A 23,141-nucleotide genomic window follows, 5' to 3' on the forward strand; every position below is an offset into this window, starting at 1 on the left:
AGACAAGCAAAAGCTAAGAGAATTCAGCACCACCAAACCAGCTCTACAACAAATGCTAAAGGAACTTCTCTAAGTGGGAAACACAAGACAAGAAAAGGACCTACAAGAACAAACCCAAAACAATTAAGAAAATGGCAATAGGAATATATATATCGATAATTACCTTAAACGTGAATGGATTAAATGCTCCAACCAAAAGACACAGGCTCGCTGAATGGATACAAAAACAAGACCCCATATAGATGCTGTCTACAAGAGACCCAATTCAGACCTAGGGACACATACAGACTTAAAGTGAGGGGATGGAAAAATATATTCCATGCAAATGGAAATCAAAAGAAAGCTGGAGTAGCAATACTCATATCAGATAAAAAAGACTTTAAAATAAAGAATGTTACAAGAGACAAGGAAGGACACTACATAATGATCAAGGAATCAACCCAAGAAGAAGATATAACAATCATAAATATATAAGCACCCAACATAGGAGCACCTCAATCCATAGTCAGCTGCTAACAGCTCTAAAAGAGGAAATAGACAGTAACACAATAATAGTGGGGGCCTTTAACACCTCACTTACACCAATGGGCAGATCATCCAACCAGAAAATTAATAAGGGAACAGAAGCTTTAAATGACACAATAGACCAGATAGATTTTACTGATATTTATAGGACATTCCATCCAAAAACAGCAGATTACACTTTCTTCTCAAGTGCGCACGGAACATTCTCCAGGATAGATCACATCTTGGGTCACAAATCAAGCCTCAGTAAATTTAAGTAAATTGAAATCATATCAAGCATCTTTTCTGACCACAATGCTATGAGATTAGAAATCAATTACAGGGAAAAAATGTAAAAAACACAAACACATGGAGGCTAAACAGTACGTTACTAAATAACCAGGAGATCACTGAAGAAACCAAAGAGGAAATCAAAAAATACCTAGAGACAAATGACAGTGAAAACATGATGATCGGGGCTTCCCTGGTGGCGCAGTGGTTGAGAGTCTGCCTGCCGATGCGGGGGATGCGGGCTCGTGCCCCAGTCCGGGAGGATCCCACGTGCCACAGAGCAGCTGGGTCCGTAAGCCATGGCCGCTGGGCCTGCGCGTCCAGAGCCTGTGCTCCATGGCGGGAGAGGCCACAGCAGTGAGAGGCCCGCATACCACAAAAACAAACAAACAAACATGATGATCCAAAACCTATGGGATGCAGCAAAAGCGGTTCTAAGAAGGAAGTTTATAGCAATACAAGCCTACCTCAAGACACAAGAAAAATCTGAAATAAACAATCTAAACTTACACCTAAAGGAACTAGAGAAAGAAGAACAAACAAAACCCGAAGTTAGCAGAAGGAAAGAAATCATAAAGACCAGAGCAGAAATATATGAAATAGAAACAAAGAAAACAATAGCAAATATCAATAAAACTAAACACTGGTTCTTTGAGAAGATAAACAAAGTTGATAAACCATTAGCCAGACTCATCAAGAAAAAGAGGGAGAGGACTCAAATCAATAAAATTAGAAATGAAAAAGAAGTTACAATGGACACCGCAGAAATACAAAGCATCCTAAGGGACTACTACAAGCAACTCTATGCCAATACAATGGACAACTCGGAAGAAATAGACAAATTCTTAGAAAGGTATAACCTTCCAAGACTGAACCAGGAAGAAAGAGAAAATATGAACAGACCAATCACAAGTAATAAAATTGAAACTATGATTAAAAATCTTCCAACAAACAAAAGTCCAGGACCAGATGGCTTCACAGGTGAATTCTATCAAACATTTAGAGAAGAGCTAACACCCATCCTTCTCAAACTCTTCCAAAAAATTGCAGAGGAAGGAACACTCCCACACTCATTCTATGATGCCACCATCACCCTGATACCAAAACCAGACAAAGATACTACAAAAAAAGAAAATTACAGACCAATATCACTGATGAATATAGATGCAAAAATCCTCAATAAAATACTAGCAAACAGAATCCAACAACACATTAAAAGGATCATACACCATGATCAAGTGGGAATTAACCCAGGGATGCAAGGATTCTTCAATATATGCAAATCAATCAGTGTGATACACCATATTAACAAATTGAAGAATAAAAACCATATGATCATCTCAATAGATGCAGAAAAAGCTTTTGACAAAATTCAACACCCATTTATGATAAAAAACTCTCCAGAAAGCAGGCGTAGAGGGAGCCTACCTCAACATAATAAAGGCCATATACGACAAACCCACAGCAAATGGCATTCTCAATGGTGAAAAACAGAAAGCATTTCCTCTAAGATCAGGAACAAGGCAAGAATGTCCACTCTCGCCACTGGTATTCAACATAGCTTTGAAAGTCTTAGCCACAGCAATCAGAGAAGAAAAAGAAATAAAAGGAATACAAATTGGAAAAGAAGAAGTAAAGCTGTCACTGTTTGCAGATGACATCATACTATACATAGAAAATCCTAGAGATGCCACCAGAAAACTACTAGAGCTAATCAATGAATCTGGTAAAGTTGCAGGATACAAAATTAATGCACAGAAATATCTTGCATTCCTATACACTAATGATGAAAAATCTGAAAGAGAAATTAAGAAAACACTCCCATTTACCATTGCAACAAAAAGAATAAAATACCTAGGAATAAACCTACCTAAGGAGACAGAAGACCTGTATGCAGAAAACTATAAGACACTGTTGAAAGAAATTAAAAGTGATACCAACAGATGGAGAGATATACCATGTTCTTCGATTGGAAGAATCAATATTGTGAAAATGATTATACTACCCAAAGCAATCTACAGATTCAATGCAATCCCTATCAAATTACCAACTGCATATTTTACAGAATTTGAACAAAAAAATCTTAAAATTTGTATGGAGACACAAAAGACTTTGAATAGCCAAAGCAGTCTTCAGAGAAAAAAAACGGAGCTGGAGGAATCAGACTCGCTGACTTCAGACTATACTACAAAGCTACAGTAAATAAGACAACATGGTACTGGCACAAAAACAGAAATATAGATCAATGGAACAGGATAGAAAGCCCAGAGATAAACCCACACACCTATGGTCAACTAATCTATGACAGAGGAGGCAAGGATATACAATGGAGAAAAGACAGTCTCTTCAGTAAGTGGTGCTGAGAAAACTGGACAGCTACATGTAAAAGAATGAAATTAGAACTCTCACTAACACCATATGCAAAAATAAACTCAAAATGGATTTGAGACCTAAATGTAAGACCGGACACCATAAAACTTTTAGAGGAAAACATAGGAAGAACACTCTTTGACATAAATCACAGCAAGATCTTTTTTGATGCACCTCCTAGAGTAATGGAAATAAAAATAAACAAATGGGACCTAATGAAAGTTAAAAGCTTTTGCACAGCAAAGGAAACCATAAACAAAACGAAAAGACAGCCCTCAGAATGGGAAAATATATTTGCAAACGACTCAACGGACAAAGGATTAATCTCCAAAATATATAAACAGCTCTTGCAGCTCAATATTAAAAAAAACAAATAACCCAATCCTAAAATAGGCAGAAGATCTAAATAGACATTTCTCCAAAGAGGACATATAGATAGCCAAGAAGCACATGAAAAGGTGCTCAACATCACTAATTATTATAGAAATGCAAATCAAAACTACAATGAGGTATCACCTCATACCAGTTAGAATGGGCATCATCAGAAAATCTACAAACAGCAAATGCTGGAGAGGGTGTGGAGAAAAGGGAACCCTCTTGCACTGTTGGTGGGAATGTAAATTGATACAGCCACTATGGGGAACAGTATGGAGGTTCCTTAAAAAACTAAAAATAGAATTACCATATGACCCAGCAATCCCACTACTGGGCATATACCCAGAGAAAACCATAATTCAAAGAGACACATGCACCCCAATGTTCATTGCAGCACTATTTACAATAGCCAGGTCATGGAAGCAACCTAAGTGCCCATCGAGAGATGAATGGATAAAGAAGATGTGGTACATATTTACAGTAGAATATTACTCAGCTATAAAAAGGAACGAAATTGGGTCATTTGTAGAGACGTGGATAAATCTAGAGACTGTCATACGGAGTGAAGTAAGTCAGAAAGAGAAAAACAAATATTGTATATTAACGCATATATGTGGAATCGTACAGATGAACCAGTTTGCAGGACAGAAATTGAGACACAGATGTAGAGAACAAACGTAGGGACACCAAGGGGGGAAAGTGGCGGGGTGGTGATGGTGGTGGTGTGATGAATTGGGAGATTGGTATTGACCTGTATACACTGATGTGTATAAAATGGATGACTAATAAGAACCTGCTGTATAAAAAAATTAATTAAATAAAATTCAAAAAAATTTTATTGATTTATAGTTGATTTATAATATTGTATTAGTTTCAGGTGTACAGCAAAGTGATTCAGTTATACACACACACACATATATATTCTTTCAGATTCATATATATATATATATATATATATTCACGTATGTATATATTCTTTTTTAGATTCTGTTCCGTTATAGGTTGTTACAAGATATTGAATAATAGTTCCCTGTGCTGTACAGTAGCACCTTGTTGCTTATTTTATATATAGTAGTATGTATTTGTTAATCCCAAACTCCTAATTTGTCCCCTCCATATTTTAATATTCATTTTAAAAGTTACTTTTAAATGCAATGCATCATTGTTCAGTTTACACTTTTAGTTCTCTACTCTTCGGTATGTTTGGAGACCCAGAAACATTTCCCCTAGAAGTGAAATCTGAGCTTTATTAGAGAAAAACAACAACAACAAAAATTTAAAGCCTCCTTTTAAAACTTTTTTGGAAGACTATTTAATGAAATTAAATTTCATTGCTTGCCTTCTGGGACTGAGATCAAGAAAAATTAGATGTGTTATCTCTTTGGGGAGTGTTGTGCTAGAGTGGCTGCATTTCTCTCATATATCAGATAATGAGATGGCCAGTGCTTTTACAGGCTTTGTCCTCTTCCTTCCCCTGGGAATTCTACAACAAACCCCTCAACTTCAAGCACAACTTTCTTGGAATGAAATGTTTCACCTATGATTCAAGAATCCTCTTTGTGCATGTGGTAAATCAGAGAAAATGAGTCAAAACTCATAGGGAATTCTCCATCAGCTGGTGTGACATTTAGGAAGGGACATGAAATCCTTGAAGCCTCTAGGGCACTATTTAATGTATTACTGCAACAAAACTGGAAGAGCAATTTTCCGTGATATGGTCAATTCAGTCATTGTTACAATAGGGATGCAATAACTATAAAGCATTTCCTCAAGTGCTTAACTCATTATGGAAAAACAACACTGGATAAAAACCTTAGGGACCTGAGGTGGGGTAGGAAAATGGATGTTCTGGTTGGTACGGGGTTTGGTTGCACTTAACAGAGGCTGACTGTATTAGCTTAACCAACTAAGGAGTTTATGTAACAAGAGTCTGGGGTAGGCTGTGCAAAGCTGGTGAAGCACTTGAGAAAGCAGGTCCCTTCTCCCTTCCTGCTCTACCATCCTCAGCATAGTCACAAATGGGCATCATCACGGTCTGGACAAGGGGGAGGAGGACAGGTTAAAGGCAGAAAGCTTACACTGGCTGTCTTTTTCTTTTTGATGTATCGGGGAAAGTAGCTTGCCATGAAGTAACTTTTGGCCACCGGAGGACTAGATGCTCACCCTAGCTTTTGGAAGTATTTTAAATTCAATTGTTACACGCCCCCCTCCAACTGCATTTATGATTCTGTTAGCAAGGAAAAACAGTTGAAACTGGTAATGTCTAGCCCATTTGATTAACTGAGTTAAGTGCCATACTTTAAATTTTGCTGTTAGACATTTTTCTAAAAATATGTTTACATTTCTATGCCTTTGAAAGCTTACTGCCACACAAATCACAACTAAATTTTCTTTTATTATTTCTCAACTTACTTGATTTTTCAAAAAGGAAGGACAACTTAAGATGCACCCACTTGATGAACTGCTGTGCTGTCAGTACTACTGCAAGCACTTCACAAAAAAGTGTCCAAATGACTAACAAACATGAAAAAGGTACTCACTGATAAAGATTTGCCATTGGAGATATACAAATTAGAGCCATAATAAATTGTCATTACATTCCCAGCAAAATGTTTAAAATTAAAAAGAGATCATACCAAATGTTGGTGAAAATGTGGAGTAACTGAAACTTTCATACATTGCCAGCACCTGGGTAAAATCTCTTCAGAAGGTTGTTTCATAGTTATCTACTGACCCTAAACCTATGAGCAATCCCGTTCCTAGGAATGTGCTCACCTCTGCTTACCAAAACACATGCACTGAAGTGTTTATATTCATAACGGCAAAAACCCAGGAACTCACCAAATATGCACCACCAGTGGAAGGAATAAACTATGCTTTAGTCACATAATGGAATTCTATACAGCAACGAGAATGAGCATGCAAAATATGTATGACTCTCACAAATAATTGAGGGAAAGAAGCCAGAAAGCATCACAAAAAAAGAACAACTGTGTGAGGAGAAATTTATATAAAGTTCAAAAATAGGCAAAATTATCCTATGAGTTCTAAGAAGTCAGAAAAGTAGTTAAAACCCTGAGAAGAATAGTTGACTTAACATGGGCAAGAAGAGAACCCTTGGGCTCCTGATATCATCCTGTTTCTTGATCTGGGTGTTGGTTAACCGGGTGAGTTCACTTTGTGAAATTCATCATGGTATATATTTATGATTGATACTCTTTTCTGTATATATCTTATACTGCAGTAAAAAGGTGAAAACGCGACAATTATATATACTGCTGTTAAAATGAAGTCCCATCTTTTGTCTAAGGCCAATTCTATCCAACTGTACTTTTTTTTTTTTTTAAGTCTTTAAGGCATTTATTTCATCCGTGGATTTTGGGATGTAATTTATGAAGTTGAGAATCATTACAGTACAGTGTATTGGGTTGGCCAAAAAGTTTGTTCGGTTTTAAGTAAAAATAAGACATGTTTCATTTTCACGAAGAACTTTTGACTTTATTCACTAACTAAAGGAACTTTTTGGCCAACCCAATATTTCTTTTATTTTTTACATTAAAAAAATTGAAGTGTAACTGATTTATCATGTTGTGATAGTTTCAGGTGTACAGCAAAGTGATTCTGTTAGACATATGTATGTCTATTCTTTTCCAGACTCTTTTCCATTATAGGTTATTACACGATATTGAATATAGTTCCCTGTGCCATACAGTAGGTCCTTGTTTATCTATTTTATATATAATGGTGTGTATCTGTTAATCCCAGATTCCCAATTTATCCTTCCCCCCATCCTCCTTTGGTAACCATAAGTTCGTTTTCTATGTCTGTGTCTATTTGTCTTGTAAATAAGTCCATTTGTATCTTTTTTTTTTTTAGATTCCATATTTAAGTGGTCTCATATGATATTTGAGCACCTTTCAATCCTCCTCTTATTTGACTTCTCAGCATTATTTGCTACTCTTGTCCATTCCTACCATTTAGAGAAACTCTCTTCCTTGTGCATTTATGATTTACTGGCTCCTGATTTCCCACCTGACTTCTCTGGCCACTCATTCTGTTTTCATGGTGAACATCTCTTCCTTTACTCATTTTTGAAATGTTATCTTGAGTCCAGACCCCTCTTCTGAACTACAGGGTTCTATATCTAACTGCCAAGCAACATTTTCACTAGACATCTCACAAGTACAGAAAAGTCAACTAAGCTTAATATCTCCCTCCTTAGTGTTGTTCATCTTTCCAAATTCCTTGTCTCAGTAAATAGCACCAACCAGTACCCAACCCAGAAACCTATGTTCAATTTATAGTTATTGAATGAAACACAGAAGATGCAAAATTGTGGGTACGACTTTTGCTTCTCATCACAGTGGACTAGATATAGTGAAGGAATCATCCTGCTACAAAACTAGATGTGAATCAAAAACAGTTTTTGATGTTTTGTTTGGCTCTCAGAAATTAGAAAAGTCTTCAAAGACCCTTCTTCCTACCAAATAAAGAGAAATAAGTCTTGAGCAGAAATTAGAGCAGGGTTCTTTATGCATGCTGGAGACATGGAGTTGGTCTGACTGCAAATGCCAATAGCAGTTCTGTGTGAGGAGGTAAATCTGATACTCCTGCATTTAGGACAGGGGTCTCCAACACCTGGGCCACAGACCGGTACCGGTCCACAGCCCGTTAGGAACCGGGCCGCACAGCAGGAGGTGAGCGGAGGGTGAGCGAGCAACGCTTCAGCTGCCGCTCCCCATTGCTCGCGTTACCGCCTGAACCATCACTCGCGTTACCGCCTGAACACCCCCCCACCCCCGTCCGTGGAAAAGTTGTCTTCCACGAAACCTGTCCCTAATGCCAAAAAGGTTGGGGACCGCTGATTTAGGGAACACCTGCTTTAGGGGACACCATAGAGCGGTTTAAAGTGGCCCCAGGTTGCTGGCACTCCTGGACAGGCAGCAGCAGCAGATGAAAATCATCTTTGAAATGAAGTGTCTTCAATTTAAGCCATTTGAATTCCCACTTACGTAAGATCCAGAAAATATAAATTCATAATCTAAGATCACCAAGTACACAAGGAGGCAAGACACCATGCGTGAGAGAAAAAAATAACACAGCTTATTTAGATATTGGGATTGTCATATACAGAGTATAGAATAACTAGGTAAGAAATGTTTAAAGAAATTTAGTATGGAACCACAAAGTTGGGCAAACAATGAGACTATCAGGAACAATGAGAAAGATCTATGTGACAATAAAGTGGAATTTCTAAAAATAAAAAATAGATTTTTTAGGAATTAATAAAACTCAATGTAGGGGTTTGCCAACAGATGAAACATAGTCAAAGAATGAACTGGAACATGTGACTGAAGAAATTTCCCAGAATGCAGCACAGAGAGGTAAGAAGATGGAAAAGCTAAGAGATATGGAGAACAGAAGAGGAAAAGGAAACATTTATTTGAACCCTAAAAGAACAGAGTAGAGAGAACTGAGGAAAAGGAATAATTGAGGAGGTGATGACTGAGAATTTTCCAGAAGTGATCATAGATATAAATCTATGTTTCCAAGTAGAAGAAAAGAAACCCAGGTATAGATACATCATAGTGGAACTGTGGAACAGCAAAGACAAAAAGATTCCAAAAGTAGAGAAAAAGAACAGATCATAAAGTACAGCAGCAATGATGAACACCAGAATGAATGAAATAATACCATCTTCAAGGTGTTAGTCTTGCATTGTAGATCCAACCTATTTTTTTTAAGAATGAAAGTGATACAAGGATATTTTCAGATGAACAAAAAGAGAGTTTACCATCAAGAGACCTCCACTAAAAGAACTTCTAAATATTTATTTTAGAAAGAAGAAAAGGATCATAAAGTAATGGTCTGAGATATGAGAAGGAATGGTAAGTAAATAAAATAGGAAACATATAAATACATGTATATAAATACCTGCGTAAAAAGTCTGGAGAGGCGTGATCAGACTTAAAGTGTTCTAAGGTTCTTGGATTGTCTGTTGGAGAGTTTAAGATATTATTTAATTTAAAGCTTTGTTCTATTAAATATGCATGGTAAAATTTCCAGGGTAACACTAAAACAATAGAAATTGAACATACAAGTTCCACATGAATAAAAAATTAAAGGATAAACACTACTCCCAAGCCCTCTATTTAGGAGCCAAGGCCATTCAGCTGAACAGTAATAGTGTTCAAGCTTTGCTACTTAAGGGAGCAGCATTTAGAAACATGGACAGAGTCCAAGAAGCAGTAATCCACTTTCGGGAGGCTATATGTCTTGCACCTTGTCGCTTAGATTGTTATGAAGGTCTCATCGAATGTTACTTAGCCTCCAACAGTATTCATGAAGCAATGGTAATGGGTAACTATGTTTACAAAACTCTAGGAGCCAACGCACAGACCCTTACCCTTTCAGCCACCATTTGTCTTGAAGACCCAGTGACACAGGAGAAAGCAAAACTTTATTAGATAAAGCCCTGACCCAAAGGCTGAACTATATTAAGGCTGCGGAGAAAAAAGCAGAGCTACTTACCAGAGAACAGAAATACGAAGTTGGAATTGCTTTGCTGCGGAACACGCTAGCTAATCAGAGACTGTGTCCTGCCTCGGACCCTAGATTTCCTTGTAGCTGTCAGTGAGTATCAGGAAGCAATGGACCAGTACAGTATAGCACTAAGTGGTGGACTCCCTCAATCCTGCCTATGGAACTGGAGTTGTTTGGAGAGGCCAGGCATTAGCAGTTTCTCTGTGACTGGGTGGTCATTTCACTGCTGTGCCAGGGAGATGACACATTAGCCAGGAAGAAGCAAGGCAGAGATTCAGGCCTTTCCTTTGTTTGGTTGTCCCCTAGTTTGGACCCCAGTGACCAGAAGTCTCTAGAGGGGATGCAGAAGGTGGAGAAGGAGAAGAGTCCCGCGGATGCCACTCAGGAGGAAGACGTGGACCACATGGAAGGGAGTGGGGAAGAAGGGGACCTGGGGGGCAGCGACAGTGAGGCGGCCCAGTGGGCTGGCCAGGAGCAGTGGCTCGGCATGCAGTGAGGCAGGCTCAGCTCCGTGGCCACCCTGGCCCGCCCCGCTCTGAGCACTTCCATGGACTGAAGGAACCTGTAAGGAGCCGGCTCTCTGGGAAGTCAATGATTCAGCATGTGATTGCACCAGGGGTCTCTGCCCCTTGCTCCATATTTCTAGTAGTGGCTTCATTTTTAAAAACTGAGCCTGACCAACCTTCCATATATCTCCATCCTCCTCTGCTCCAGCCAGGGAGCACAAAGGGAGCGCTCTGAGAGGCCCGTAGACGTGTCGGGGCTTCTGGGACAGAGTGCAAGCTCGAGGAATAGACAGTCGGACTGGCTCTTTCAGAGGGTTTCCTGTCCCAGAAATCATTATCCTGGGGTGTCCACACTTCCCTAGTAACCTTGCTTCCTTCTGCAATGTTAGTAATGTCTTAAGCTGACAGTTGCTGTTTTGCAGAACAGTTCTCCTATTTGCTAATCTGGTAACTTGCCTATGAGCCTGGGTCGAATCTGAGAAACAAGGGTGACCTAGAGCATGAACAGAGGTGCAGTTGGGGTAATTAATAAAACCATTTTTTGTAAAGAAAAAAAAAATTAGACTGCATATTAGACAGAGAGCCAAAATCCAGCTAAGTGAAGAGACATGTAAAATTTAAGGACAGGGAAAGTGAGAGAGAGAGAGAGATGGAAGAGAAGGGAGGAGGGGAGAAGGAGGAGGGGGAGAAAGGGAGGGGGAAGGGGAGGGAGACAGGAAAGATATATCAGATAAATATCCATAAAAAGAGAACTGGGATAATTACCTTAATATTTGACAAAATAGATTTTAAGACACACACAAAAACAACAACAACAACAAAACAGTACTAGTGATAAAGAGGGCCACTACTTAAAGGTTAAATTTATCAGAAAGAAAAATATAACAATTTTAACTTGTATTAAATAAACTTAAGCTATAAAAATCAAAAATTCATAGTTTCAGGGTAAAATTGACAAATCCAGAATTGTAGGTACTCCTTGTTTTTTTACTGTGAAAATCACAAAACAATGGGTAAATACATTTAAAAGATAACATGTTTATTGCTTGTGGCATTAAGGGTGATTTTGCTCCATTTTCTAAACTTTCTTGATTGTTGTGACAATTGCTTTTATAATTAAAACACCTTTTTTTTTTCAAAAAAAATGAAGTATGGAAGTTAAAATTTTAGTTAATTGAGGACTTGAGGTGGGCTTAGTTAATTAGTGTTTTACTGTTTTGGGGCTAATTATATAGTTTTAGTTCTTACCCCAATGTTTATCAGGTTGAGTACATCTTAATTACAACTTGTTTCTTTGTATTTTGCTAGAATGTCAAATGATTTACACATGGACTTAAAATTGCTCAGGCAATCCTTGACTGATACATTAAAGAATCTAATTTACCACAGTTACTGTTTTCCTAAATAAGAATGAAAGATTTTGCAAAGAATGCATAATAATGCATTCCACATTTAAACATGCTACGACTGACTGTTGTTAGCTACATCTGGATATCTGTATCAACAGCAGAGCTTTGATTTTTCTCTGCTTCTGCCCAGACATCATTATTATCACTGTAGGGGATCAGTTACTCTGAAAAAAAGGAAAGATACAAATTGGTATTTTTTCTCATATTGATACTCTCTTAGACTTAACTTTCCAATTCCTAAAACTCAGTGTTCTACTTCTACACATGCCTTTTGAAACACTTTGTGGTAAGCAATAGTTACAGGAAATAGGAACAGATCACTGTATACAAATAAAAAATAAGGCAGCATGCTCTGAGTCTGGTTCTAAAGAAAACAGGCACAGGATTTTTTTTTTTATTACAGGACTGAAAAGAGACAGTAAATAGACTCTCTTTGAATGTATCATCTCAAAATCTAAACCTAGTTAGTCTATTATACAGATATTTTTCATAGTTGATTAAATTTTACTGTGCAATTCTGGGAAAGAAATAACACCATGTTGGAAAAGTATAACAGTAATTTTAAAATACTGTTATATTTTGAAGGATATTTAAAAAATAGTGATAGGAATTCTAAATTCTTATGTTTTACCCAATCAATGTGCTTTAGAATCTTTTGAGATTTGAATACCAGAATATTCAGTTAATGTAGTCCTTTTGCTGTTTAGACAACAATAAAAGAATAAGAATGGAATGCATTATTTGCATCTCTTTGCTATTGAAGATAATAGTGTCAAAATTGAATCTTAAAAACTTCAGAGTAGATTAATAAATAAGTCAATTTCAAGCTATCATTATTTTTCTTTTTTACTGTTTATTGAATTATAACGTGTACAAACAGCACAAATCAATAAGTGTACAGCTTGATGAATTCCTACAATGACACTTCGTGCTATCAGCACATTGTGATCATTAACTTTTAAGTCGATAAACTGGTAAGAATGAAGGATTAAAACCATCAACAACTACCACAAAAAAGCAGAGTACTAAACAAGAACCAGTAAGTGTGACTAAACCAGGTGGAAGGCACACCTGCAAAAATGAAACACGTTTTGTCACATTTTATACCACACAGGTTTTCTGTATCATCAGAACATGGGAGAATACATTGTCTCAATCTGATAGGAGCAGGACTTGGAGTTTCTCTTACTGTGCTTTTCTTCCCTTGCCTGCAGGAGTTGTACATTTCAAAGCAAACTGCAGAAAAAACAGAAAACTTCAGAACCAATTAGATTGCTTAGCAACGTCTTTGTTTTCTTTCCTGAGCTACTTCTGTGTAATCCTCCTGTCACAAATTGTGACCTTACACAGTAACTTTAAAGTTGAAAATCGACTTTTCAACGTTTTGAGACGCTCTCTTCCCTTGACTGACAGATCGTTTTGTTCACTTGAAAGTGTTGGACGTCTCCTAATTCCCGGTCTAGTCAGAACGCCCAGAGGTTACTAAAGAACACTCAAGATTCACAGGGACTCCACCCATGGTTTAACTTGTAAATACAAGCCATTCTGAGATCTGGGTCCTGAAATTATTTCACCCTTCGAGAGCAGAAATATTACCATGTTCATACAGTGAACTCTTAGATTTTAAAATTCTTTATATATTCAGCGACTTCTTCGACCCACCAGTAACTTTCCCAGTTACCAACCAATAATTTTACATAGGTTGCTGTTTTGTTCGCAATTTACGAGCAATTTAGCCACACGTAAGCAACCTTAAGGGGAAGAGGGGTTCTTCCTGTCAAAGAATCCACACAATGAGAGGCCCGTGGTACCCAAATGAAACAATAATGAAAGATCGGCAAAGCTCAGAAATGTTCCTTAAAGCCACGAACGCCAGCTCTGATTTCAGGTTGTCGGAGCGCGCCCGCTCGGTAGCCTTTGTGGCCAAGAGGCAGAGGGGTCCAGGGAAGAGGGTCCCACTGGGGACGCTTAAGATGAGAGTGGGCGACCCTGCTACCAGCCCGCCCCCACCACAAAGAGGAGTAAACGCTCCGCATCCCCGTCACCAGGGCAACTCTGCAATCCGACACCTAGGCGCAAGATTTCGCATCCCGAGCCACCGGACGCAGAACAGAGGCGTTTCACAGCCCGGACGCAGGGACTCCGAGGCTTCCCACAAGCCGCCGTCCCTGGGGTGCGGAGTCCGACAAGAGAGACGCCCTCTCTGCAGGCCCGGGGTCCGAAACTCAGCCACCCACAGCGACGCCGCCGCGCCCGGGTCTAGCTGTCCGCACGTGGCGGCTGTGATTGCCCGGCCGGTATCCCTCCGCGCCCCTCCCGCTCAGTCTCCCTCTCCCTCGCCGGGACCCTCCGAGTCGGCGCGCCGCGGAAGGATCGCACGCACGCGCTCGCGCACGCCCCGCCGAAACGGCGGAGAGCTGCGGAAACCGCGGTAAGGAGCAGTCGCCGCTGTAGTCGGTGGCACAGCAGCTCCGCAGCCTCCCGCCGTTGGTTAGTCAGTCCCGCGGTTGCGGGCGGGAGGGCGGCCGGCCCGGGCGTGCTCCGCAGCTTGTCCCTCACCACCGTCCCAGCGTCCTCCCTCCGCAGCTCCTCGGGGAGGGGGGCGGTCGGTGCCTGCGCAGAGCCGCCTCCTCCCCGCCCCCGCCCCGCCTCCACCCGCGCCGCCGCCGCCGCCGCCGCCGCCGCCCGCGACCGCCGCCGCCGCCGCTGCGCCTGCTGCTCCTCGCCGTCCCCGCTGCAGTGCGAAGGGCTCGAAGATGGCCGGTTGGCAGAGCTACGTGGATAACCTGATGTGCGATGGCTGCTGCCAGGAGGCCGCCATTGTCGGCTACTGCGACGCCAAATACGTATGGGCAGCCACAGCCGGGGGCGTCTTCCAGAGCATTACGGTGAGAACCGGCGGTGGCCCGGGGACCCGAACCCGAGCGGGGCCGGCCGTGGGGGCGCCGCCGCGCGGAGCCGGGCCACCGGGAGGGCCGCGCCGGCAGGTGTGCGGGGCGGCCGGCGCCAAGGATGCGGCTGCCGGGCGGGCGGAGAGCCGGAGGCCCGGGGACGCCCCCTCTGCGGGGCTGCGCTGACTGGCGGGGGCGGCGGCCCGGCTCCCCGGCGTTCCCAGTGCCTGTCCGGGTGAGGCTGGGGGAGGGGGCACTCGCCGGCTCGGGGGTGGGGGCCCTTTTCCCCTTGTTCGGTCCTCCTGGGTCCCTTGGAAGCCCTGAGGCTCGCTTTGTACGTCCCGGGGTGGAAGCGGGGACCGGAGGGGCCGGGCCGGGGCGCGCTGGGCCCGGGCGGGGGTCCTCCGGCGGCCGGGCCGCCCCTCGCTCCGGGGACAGCGCGCCGCCCGCGCCGCGGGCTGTGAGAGGCGGCGGTTGCCCGGCCTCCGGGATCCTCGCGGCGACTTGGCGGAGGTTTGCCGGTGTCCAGGCCTCCGAGGCTTGCGAGAAATATACACCGACAACGTAGGTGGATTCGTGAATCTCGACTACAGCTCAGGCTCCATAGAATTTTTTTTTTTTAATTCTCCAAGATGGCGAACTGCCATTGATTTCTCTCCTCCTCCTATGGAGATTCATCGATACACCGTTATCCCCAGTTACGCAACATAGCTCTAAAAAAGGGGGTGCTTAAAGGGGCTTTTAGTAATCTGCGAAGACCAAGGGGACACTTAAGTTCTCCAAGTCCCTCCCTCTTTAGTAATAGTAGTAAAGGCACTAATGCAGATTTATGCTTCACGGTGCCTGATTTTTTTGTGACTTGGTGGTTTGACTCGGTTGCCACATGTCTGGGGGATAATTGTCACTAAGCGTCCAGTGCTGCTTTATTGTTTTGCCTCTTTCTAAACAAGGCTCTTTCTAAAATTGTGACGATTATATCAAATACAGGACCATTCTCTTAATTTCTTAAGCTTCACGCCCCCTTCCTATCAAACGCCCAAATCCAGGCCCCCTATTATGGGTGCTACTAATTATTCTTGTACTGCTTAACATGGTTTAAGATCTAGCAGTGTAGAACTCAGTCCTTGATACAAGTACTTTCAGGTTTCCTATTACCGCAGTGGGCTACAATTCTTACAGAGAATTGGCATCTGGTGATCAACTTTTTTTCTGCGGTCCTCTTGTCTTTGTGTGTGAGTTCCCGCTGTCTGGCCGGGAAGATTGCAGGAGTGTGCTTGGAAATGGCTGGGGCCTGCTATGACTCTGCAGTTCTGATGGGGGCGACGCCTTCCTTCTTATTCATGGAATGTTAGAATGCACGTTTTCTCCTTTCCGGTTCTGGTCGCTACCTCAGTTTCTTTCCCAGTCTCCCTCCATTTTCTCTGTTCTTTTACCGTTGCCTACTGCAGTGCTGCGGACAGAATCCTCTTTGCGTTTGCCCAGAAAGAAAACTGATTACTGAGGTGGTAGGGTAAGGGAAGTTGCAGAGAAAAAGGAGTAAGCGGCTAGAATAATAGGAGGGAAATATGAATTTGGGGATGCGCTGAAGTCTAGGGCTTGAAGTTCATATTAATACTATGGGGGATATTACAAGCAGTTTGAAGCGAGTAGAAGTGAACAGGTCTGCCAAGCATGGGCGTTATTTTAGGAGACTTTCAAACAACTTTAAATTTGACGCTACATGACTGTAACGGGACTGATTATGATAGATGAGCTTTTGTTGAAAGTTTTTAGGTGAATCTTTACCATTACGTAAGTACTTCAGTTACCACCTGATTTGAAACAGTTTATAAATAACTCTTAAGTTTGCAGTTTATCTAGTGTCAACTAACAACTAGAGATTCTTTGCGGAGACTGGTTTTAGTTACCAGACAGACTACACTCTTAACTGTGAAATCTAATTAACTGACTGACATAAAACATGTCACCATGTAGGATTAAGTAATTTTTTAGAAAAGACTGAAACTTGATTTTACATTGTTGAAATGTGGATGTCTTGTAGTGGTAGTACAAACTTGGCAGTCTTTGCTGTTATACCAAGGCAAGGAATTAACTACAACTTTTTTCTTTTCTCTCTTTTTCTTTTCCTTTTTTTTTTTTTTTTTGGTTGGGGGCTGGGTGGGGGGACAGCCAGTAGAAATAGATATGATTGTAGGAAAAGACCGGGAAGGTTTCTTTACCAGTGGTTTGACTCTTGGCGCAAAGAAGTGCTCAGTGATCAGAGATAGCCTATACGTGGATGGTGACTGCACAATGGACATCCGGACAAAGAGTCAAGGTGGGGAGCCAACATACAACGTTGCCGTCGGCAGAGCTGGTAGAGGTAAGCAAGGCACACTTTTGGTTGAAAGTTGCATGCCACGTTACAAGTGATTAAGCAATCTCTTTAACATTTTGAATAAAGTGTTAAAACAGTCCATAATGGCTCTTAAGGTGGTTTTTGTGAACTGCTCAGCACTGAAGGAGGCACTGCTGTAGATTTACTTCCTCTACAGCAGCTGCATACACAACCTAACCTCTATTCTCAAATAGAATGTTCATATCATCTTTTCAGTTTCAACTTTAGTAAACTCAACATCTAAATTTGCCTCTTCTGTATGGATAACTGAATCACTTTGCTGTACACCTGAAACTAACACAACATTGTTAATCAACTATACTACTCCAATATAAAATAAAAAGTTAAAAAAAATCAATTTGTCTCTTCAACTGTTAGTTATTCAGATTGTTAAATCATTCAAATTGGTTACTTTAGTCCCTTTGGGTCTTTGACCTTTGGATCTCTTCCTTTCTTGCTCACATTTTAGTCATTCACTATTCAGCATAAAAAAGGAAGAGTTAATATTGGCTCATATTTCTATTAGAAACATTGCTGGGGAAGAGAGAAATAATTAGAATGAGGGTTTTGAAGTAAGTTTTCCACTTACTAAAATATTTTCAAAGACTTAAGTGTGTCTGATTTATTCGAAAAGTAGGAAATTATATTTCATTTATATACTGGTCCAGAAATTCTGATGTTTCCTGACTATTGTCAACATTGCAGAAATTCTTACTGTACTAAATAAGTCTCACTACTTTTTTGAAAGCAACTTTTAAAACTGAGGTTTATTATGACGTCTAGTTGATTTACAGATACATTTAAATGTGTTAACCTGTGTAAATGTTTTGTAAATAGGGCTTATGTAGCCTCATATAGCAGACTTGGCACATCTAATTTTAAGACCACATCTACCATGGGAAGAAACTTGAAGCTACTCTGAGCCATAATTTACTGCAGTGGTCCTACCAACTCCCTGTGACTGTCCTAAAGGTTACTCTTGTTCTGATGTGAGTTGATGCTTATGAGTATTTCTCTATAGGAAAATTAGATGACTGTGAAATAGTAGACAAATCTCTAAAACATTACCTGAGCTCAGATAAATATATTAAAAAGCATCAACCATGTGACGTAAAAAATAATGTTTTCATACCATACAGCACTACTGACATCTAGTGGCAGTGAATATAACATCTGACATGTACATATGTTAATATTTTCACGATAGACCTTTGAACTGCATCATAGAAGAACCTGTTTTTGGAAATAGTAAATCTATTTTAGGAGTTTAGACTCAATTAAAAACAAAGCTAACACAGAGAGGATATAGTAAGCACAGGCCTTTGGTACTTTTAATTTGTCCTTTTATGAATGACACTGAAAATGCTATTTAAAATTCGGTCTTGGTTTTCCTCTGGAAATAATAGATACATTTAGCCCCACTGGTAAGACTTAATAGTTGGTACTTAATCAAGCAGTTAAATTTGGGGAGAATTTTATAAGTAAATAATTACCTATTTTTTTTTTAAGTTTATTTTTTGGGGGCCAGTTTAATATGTATTTGTCAGACTAATCAGAAGTTTTTTGCCCTATATAAAAGATAAATGTCCATTAAAAGGAATGAAATAATGCCATTTGCAGCAACATGGATGGACCTAAAGATTATCATACTAAGTGGAGTAAGAAAAAGAAAAATATCACATGATATCACTTATATGTGGAATCTAAAAAATATGATATAAAGGACTTATTTACAAAACAAGCAGACTCACAGACTTAGAAAACAAACTTATGGTTACCAAAGGGGAAAGGTGGTGGGGGAGGGATAAATTAAGAGTTTGGGATTGAGAGATACACACTACTATATAGAAAATAAATAATCAACAAGGACCTACTGTATAGCACAGGGAACTCTACTCAGTATAATAACCTAAAAGGAAAAAGAATCTGCAAAAGAATAGGTGTATCTATATGTATAACTGAATCATTTGCTGTACACCTGAAACTAAAACAACACTGTAAGTCAACTATACTCCAATATAAAATAAAAATTAAAAAAGATAAATGATCCCACTTCTTTTTCCCTAGCTAGTGTAAAGATATTTTTATAGAGCATTGCAGCTGCACTGATTGGACTTCCAAGATACAGTTAATAGTCAAAATGTTTTCAGCACATTACTAGTTTGAAAGTTCTCCTTTTTGGAGACCTGGCTGACTTCAGTGCTTCGTTGTTCATGGAAAACTAACTTAATGTAACTTACTAATGGGGTTCTGTCTGCTAAAACTTATGGGACTCTCTTGATTAACACTTCTTTTGAAACACTTTTCTTCTTTCTCTTTCAGTCTTGGTCTTTGTAATGGGAAAAGAAGGGGTCCATGGAGGCGGATTGAATAAGAAGGCATACTCAATGGCAAAATACTTGAGAGACTCTGGGTTCTAGCTGCTAGGCAGACTGTTAAGTATTAGGGAAAAATTGCTCTTAAACTTTCCTAGCTGTAAGCTTGAGTCTTAATTCTGGAAATTTTATTAGCAATGCAGGGTGATGGGGTATGAACCTGTGTCTCCTTTGTATCCCTCTGTTGGTGGGGAAAGGTGTCTTTCTTTCTGCCCTCCCCCCCTTAAATAATTCTGTTCACTTTTGTTTTGTTTCCTTGTGTACTCCAGCATTGGTTATAGTCATGGGAAAGGAAGGTGTCCACGGAGGCACACTTAACAAGAAAGCATATGAACTCGCTTTATACCTGAGGAGGTCTGATGTGTAAGCAGCCTCTCCCCATCTACCTAGCAACTGTCTTCATCACCACCCCAATTATGGTCACAGTGCTACCAGACTATAGATGGTAGCTAATTTTTCTTTACCTATTTTCTAATGTCACGATTCCTTTTTGCCCAATGGATCATTTGTATGTTAACCACTGTATGTAACCAACCTTATCTGGCAACATAATTGCAGCACAGTAATGATTTGCATGATACCTTGAAATTTGGGGGGAGGGGGCATTGCAAGTTGGGCATCACTTTGTCTTAGCAATTAATGGGATATTGATTACTAAAATAAGTTAATATTAAGCAAGGTGCCGGTTGTACAATCTCTAATTTGATCAGTGTCTTTCAGCACTTTGAGCATTTACTTAGCTCATTTAGTCTTCCTTTTGTAGCGCATGATTGGGAGGAAAAAGTGCATGCGTCTTTCCTTCACTCTTTTCCCACCCCCTCCCTTCGCACATAGGTATTTGGTTTGCTTCCACCTTCTTTTATGCAGTGCCTGGTTTATTTAACCAATTAATATTCCTTTTGTTGATGAGCTATTGAGAGCTGCAGTAGTTTGCTTTTAGTATTGCTGTTGCACTTGAGTAAAGACAAATCTTTTTTCATAGTGTCTACAGGACATAATGACAAGTGCAACTGCAAAACAAGAGCAAAGGCACTTCCTCCCATGACCTTACAGTAACCATACTGATTGAATCCCCAGGGACATTCCATCATTGCAATAGCTCACATTTTTGTTCCTGTCTTTTTCTTTGCACACCAGCTCTACTCTTTAGTAAAATTGTAAAAGGCTGCCATTATGGACATCTGGTATCCCAACATAACCATCTGGAGTGTGTCCAGTTTGTTCTTCATAGGACCAATTTTTATTTGCAGCTTGAGTTTTTATATGAAGTTGCATTATTGTGGACTTGGCTGTCTTGTGATGAATTTTTTTCATATGTATTCTGTGCCATACTATTGTTAAAATGAACTGTTGCTATTGTGAGATGGATTTTAAATGACCTCTTAAAGGTTTCTTTCGAATGGCACTACTTTAGGGACATTCTAGTATTTGCTTCTATTGTTTGGGCCTTGTGGATAATGTACAGATTTAAAAACAAATCTTGTTGCTGATTTGTCCATTTCTTTCCCTGCACTTTGTTACATCTGGGATACAGTCTAACTCATCTGATTTAATATGCATTTAAAAAAATGCCATAACTATTAAACACCTTGTTTACAGACAGATGAAATAAATTTATTCCAACCAAATATTCTAGACTCCTGTTGTTTATATAAATTGTTAGCTTACTGTTACAGTTGATTTTTGATACAATGGGAATATACTCTGCTACAAGCATAAAATTTAAAAAAAAATTCAGCTGATGGCCTACTCCATTTCCTTTAGTATTTATCATAAAATGAGTGCCTGGGAATTTATTTTCAGTAGGCTTTGCTTTATTAAAAATGGCCTGTAGTTATTTCAGGCTCATTTTCAGGCTTATGAGGCAAAAATTGACTTAACCACTAGAAATTAAATATTTTTGTCTTGTTGCTGGTCTCTTGATGTGAAATCTAATGGAGCAGTAAGGGGCCCAATACCAAGAAGCGTTTCTGCATTGTGGATTCTTCTGTGTTGAACTGTCATATGACTTCTTTCAATTTGGAGGCTATGTTGGCAGGCCGAAGTCAGCCAGCTGGGACTCTCACATAAGGGAAGACATTCCTTAAAAAGCATAAAAGATAATTGGGATGTCTTGCCGTTTCTGTCTTTGGAGTGACATGTTAACTATGACTAGGTAATAGTTTAATCCCAGATGTTGTAAGGTCCCTGAGATGTACTGAAATTTAGTAAATATGTTTAATACTATTCAGATAAATGATTATCACAAACTGTCAAGCAGAAGCTCCAAGTTCAAAAGTTGGTGGGTCCAAGCAAAACTGGGGGAGCTGGTTATAATGCAGATTCTGGGCTCTGGATTTCTGCCCTGGAGATGAAGATTCCAGAAGTCCCTTTAGAAACAATCAGTAGGTCGGCCTTGATCCATTTTAAGTGAACTGTACGCTACCCCTTTGGGAAAGGGTGGGTTAGGGAATGGGAGTTAATCTCTCTGCCTTACTTAAAATATACTGTGCATAATTAAATTTTTTTTCTTTGACAGTGTTGTCAATTCTGAATTTGATTGTCCATACAGGGATGTAAAGATATGGAAGATACGGATTTGGGGCTACTTTGACAGCTGGGCATACCTTAGAATTGTAAAACAACAATAAAACTTCTTGACCTGTTACAAGATCCTTGTTAGGAACAGGAGGTGGGTCAAATGAAAATCTGGTGGTTGGGTTGTGATGATTTATGATTTTATGGTAATATATACATTTATACTTTAGTTGTAAAGAACTGTTAGGGTAACTAATTAGAAAGCAGTGACCACACTTGTGAAACCCTTACTGAATGAACCTATAGTAAGTAGGTGAGGGGACTGTGTATAATGCTGGAGGTGTGGGTAGGGGAGTAGAAGATGGTAGAGGGCAACTGTATCATTAAAATAATGAAACTAGTCATTGGCCCCCTTCCCACAATTTCACTTGAAGGACACTTACGAAAATATATACATGCGTCTTTGCTTTGTGTATTTAGTTCTAGGAATTTAACCTAAGGAAGTGGAGCTATATAAATTCATATAGCAGAATGTCACTACCACAGCATTACTTAGAATAACTAAACTTGGAAAACTACAAGATTTAACTTGCAGGGTTATGGGTCGAATAAATGTATGTCCAAAAGATAAAATAGTCATTAAAGAATTACATAAGAAAATGCTCACCAATGAATTTTATATAATAGGATAAATGTATGCAGTATACAATGTATTTTACATATGCATTTCTGAAGGCAAAATATAAACTTTTCTCTCAGGTAAGTTTCCAGGTGACTATACTTCTAAAATCGGAAAATTTTTAAATTAGGAATATATTTTTTAATAGAAGTGGGATTTTAATTTTATTCAACATCTTATTAAAAAAGCTGTATAGTTATACCAGAGAAATTATAAGAGATTTCAAATGACTATTAAGATAACTAGTAACAGTCCTAGACAGTGTTGTTAAGTATATATATTTTTAACAACTAAGAGTTTGGAG

General features: G+C 39.8%; 1 protein-coding gene and 1 pseudogene across 2 annotated transcripts; both read left to right on the forward strand.

The window, feature by feature from the left end:
• Positions 1-8,355: 8,355 nt before the first annotated feature.
• LOC111179162 (anaphase-promoting complex subunit 7 pseudogene) lies at positions 8,356-11,029 on the forward strand (annotated as a pseudogene).
• A 3,599-nt stretch (positions 11,030-14,628) lies between these two features.
• On the forward strand, positions 14,629-21,269 carry PFN2 (profilin 2). Of its 2 annotated transcripts, none has more exons than XM_022582738.3 (3): positions 14,629-14,886; positions 17,059-17,251; positions 19,911-21,269. In XM_022582738.3, exons 1-3 carry the CDS (start codon positions 14,755-14,757, stop codon positions 20,006-20,008), a joined length of 423 nt encoding a protein of 140 aa, XP_022438446.1. In that variant the 5' UTR covers positions 14,629-14,754; the 3' UTR covers positions 20,009-21,269. The 2 variants fall into 2 exon arrangements, with proteins under 2 accessions (XP_022438446.1, XP_022438445.1); XM_022582737.3 differs by having other exon boundaries at positions 19,589-19,949.
• The last annotated feature ends 1,872 nt before the right edge of the window (positions 21,270-23,141 follow it).

Source organism: Delphinapterus leucas, chromosome 4, assembly GCF_059928025.1.
Source record: "Delphinapterus leucas isolate spDelLeu-1000000601 "Yukka" chromosome 4, BTC_Dleu_Yukka2, whole genome shotgun sequence".
Classification (NCBI taxonomy): domain Eukaryota; kingdom Metazoa; phylum Chordata; class Mammalia; order Artiodactyla; family Monodontidae; genus Delphinapterus; species Delphinapterus leucas.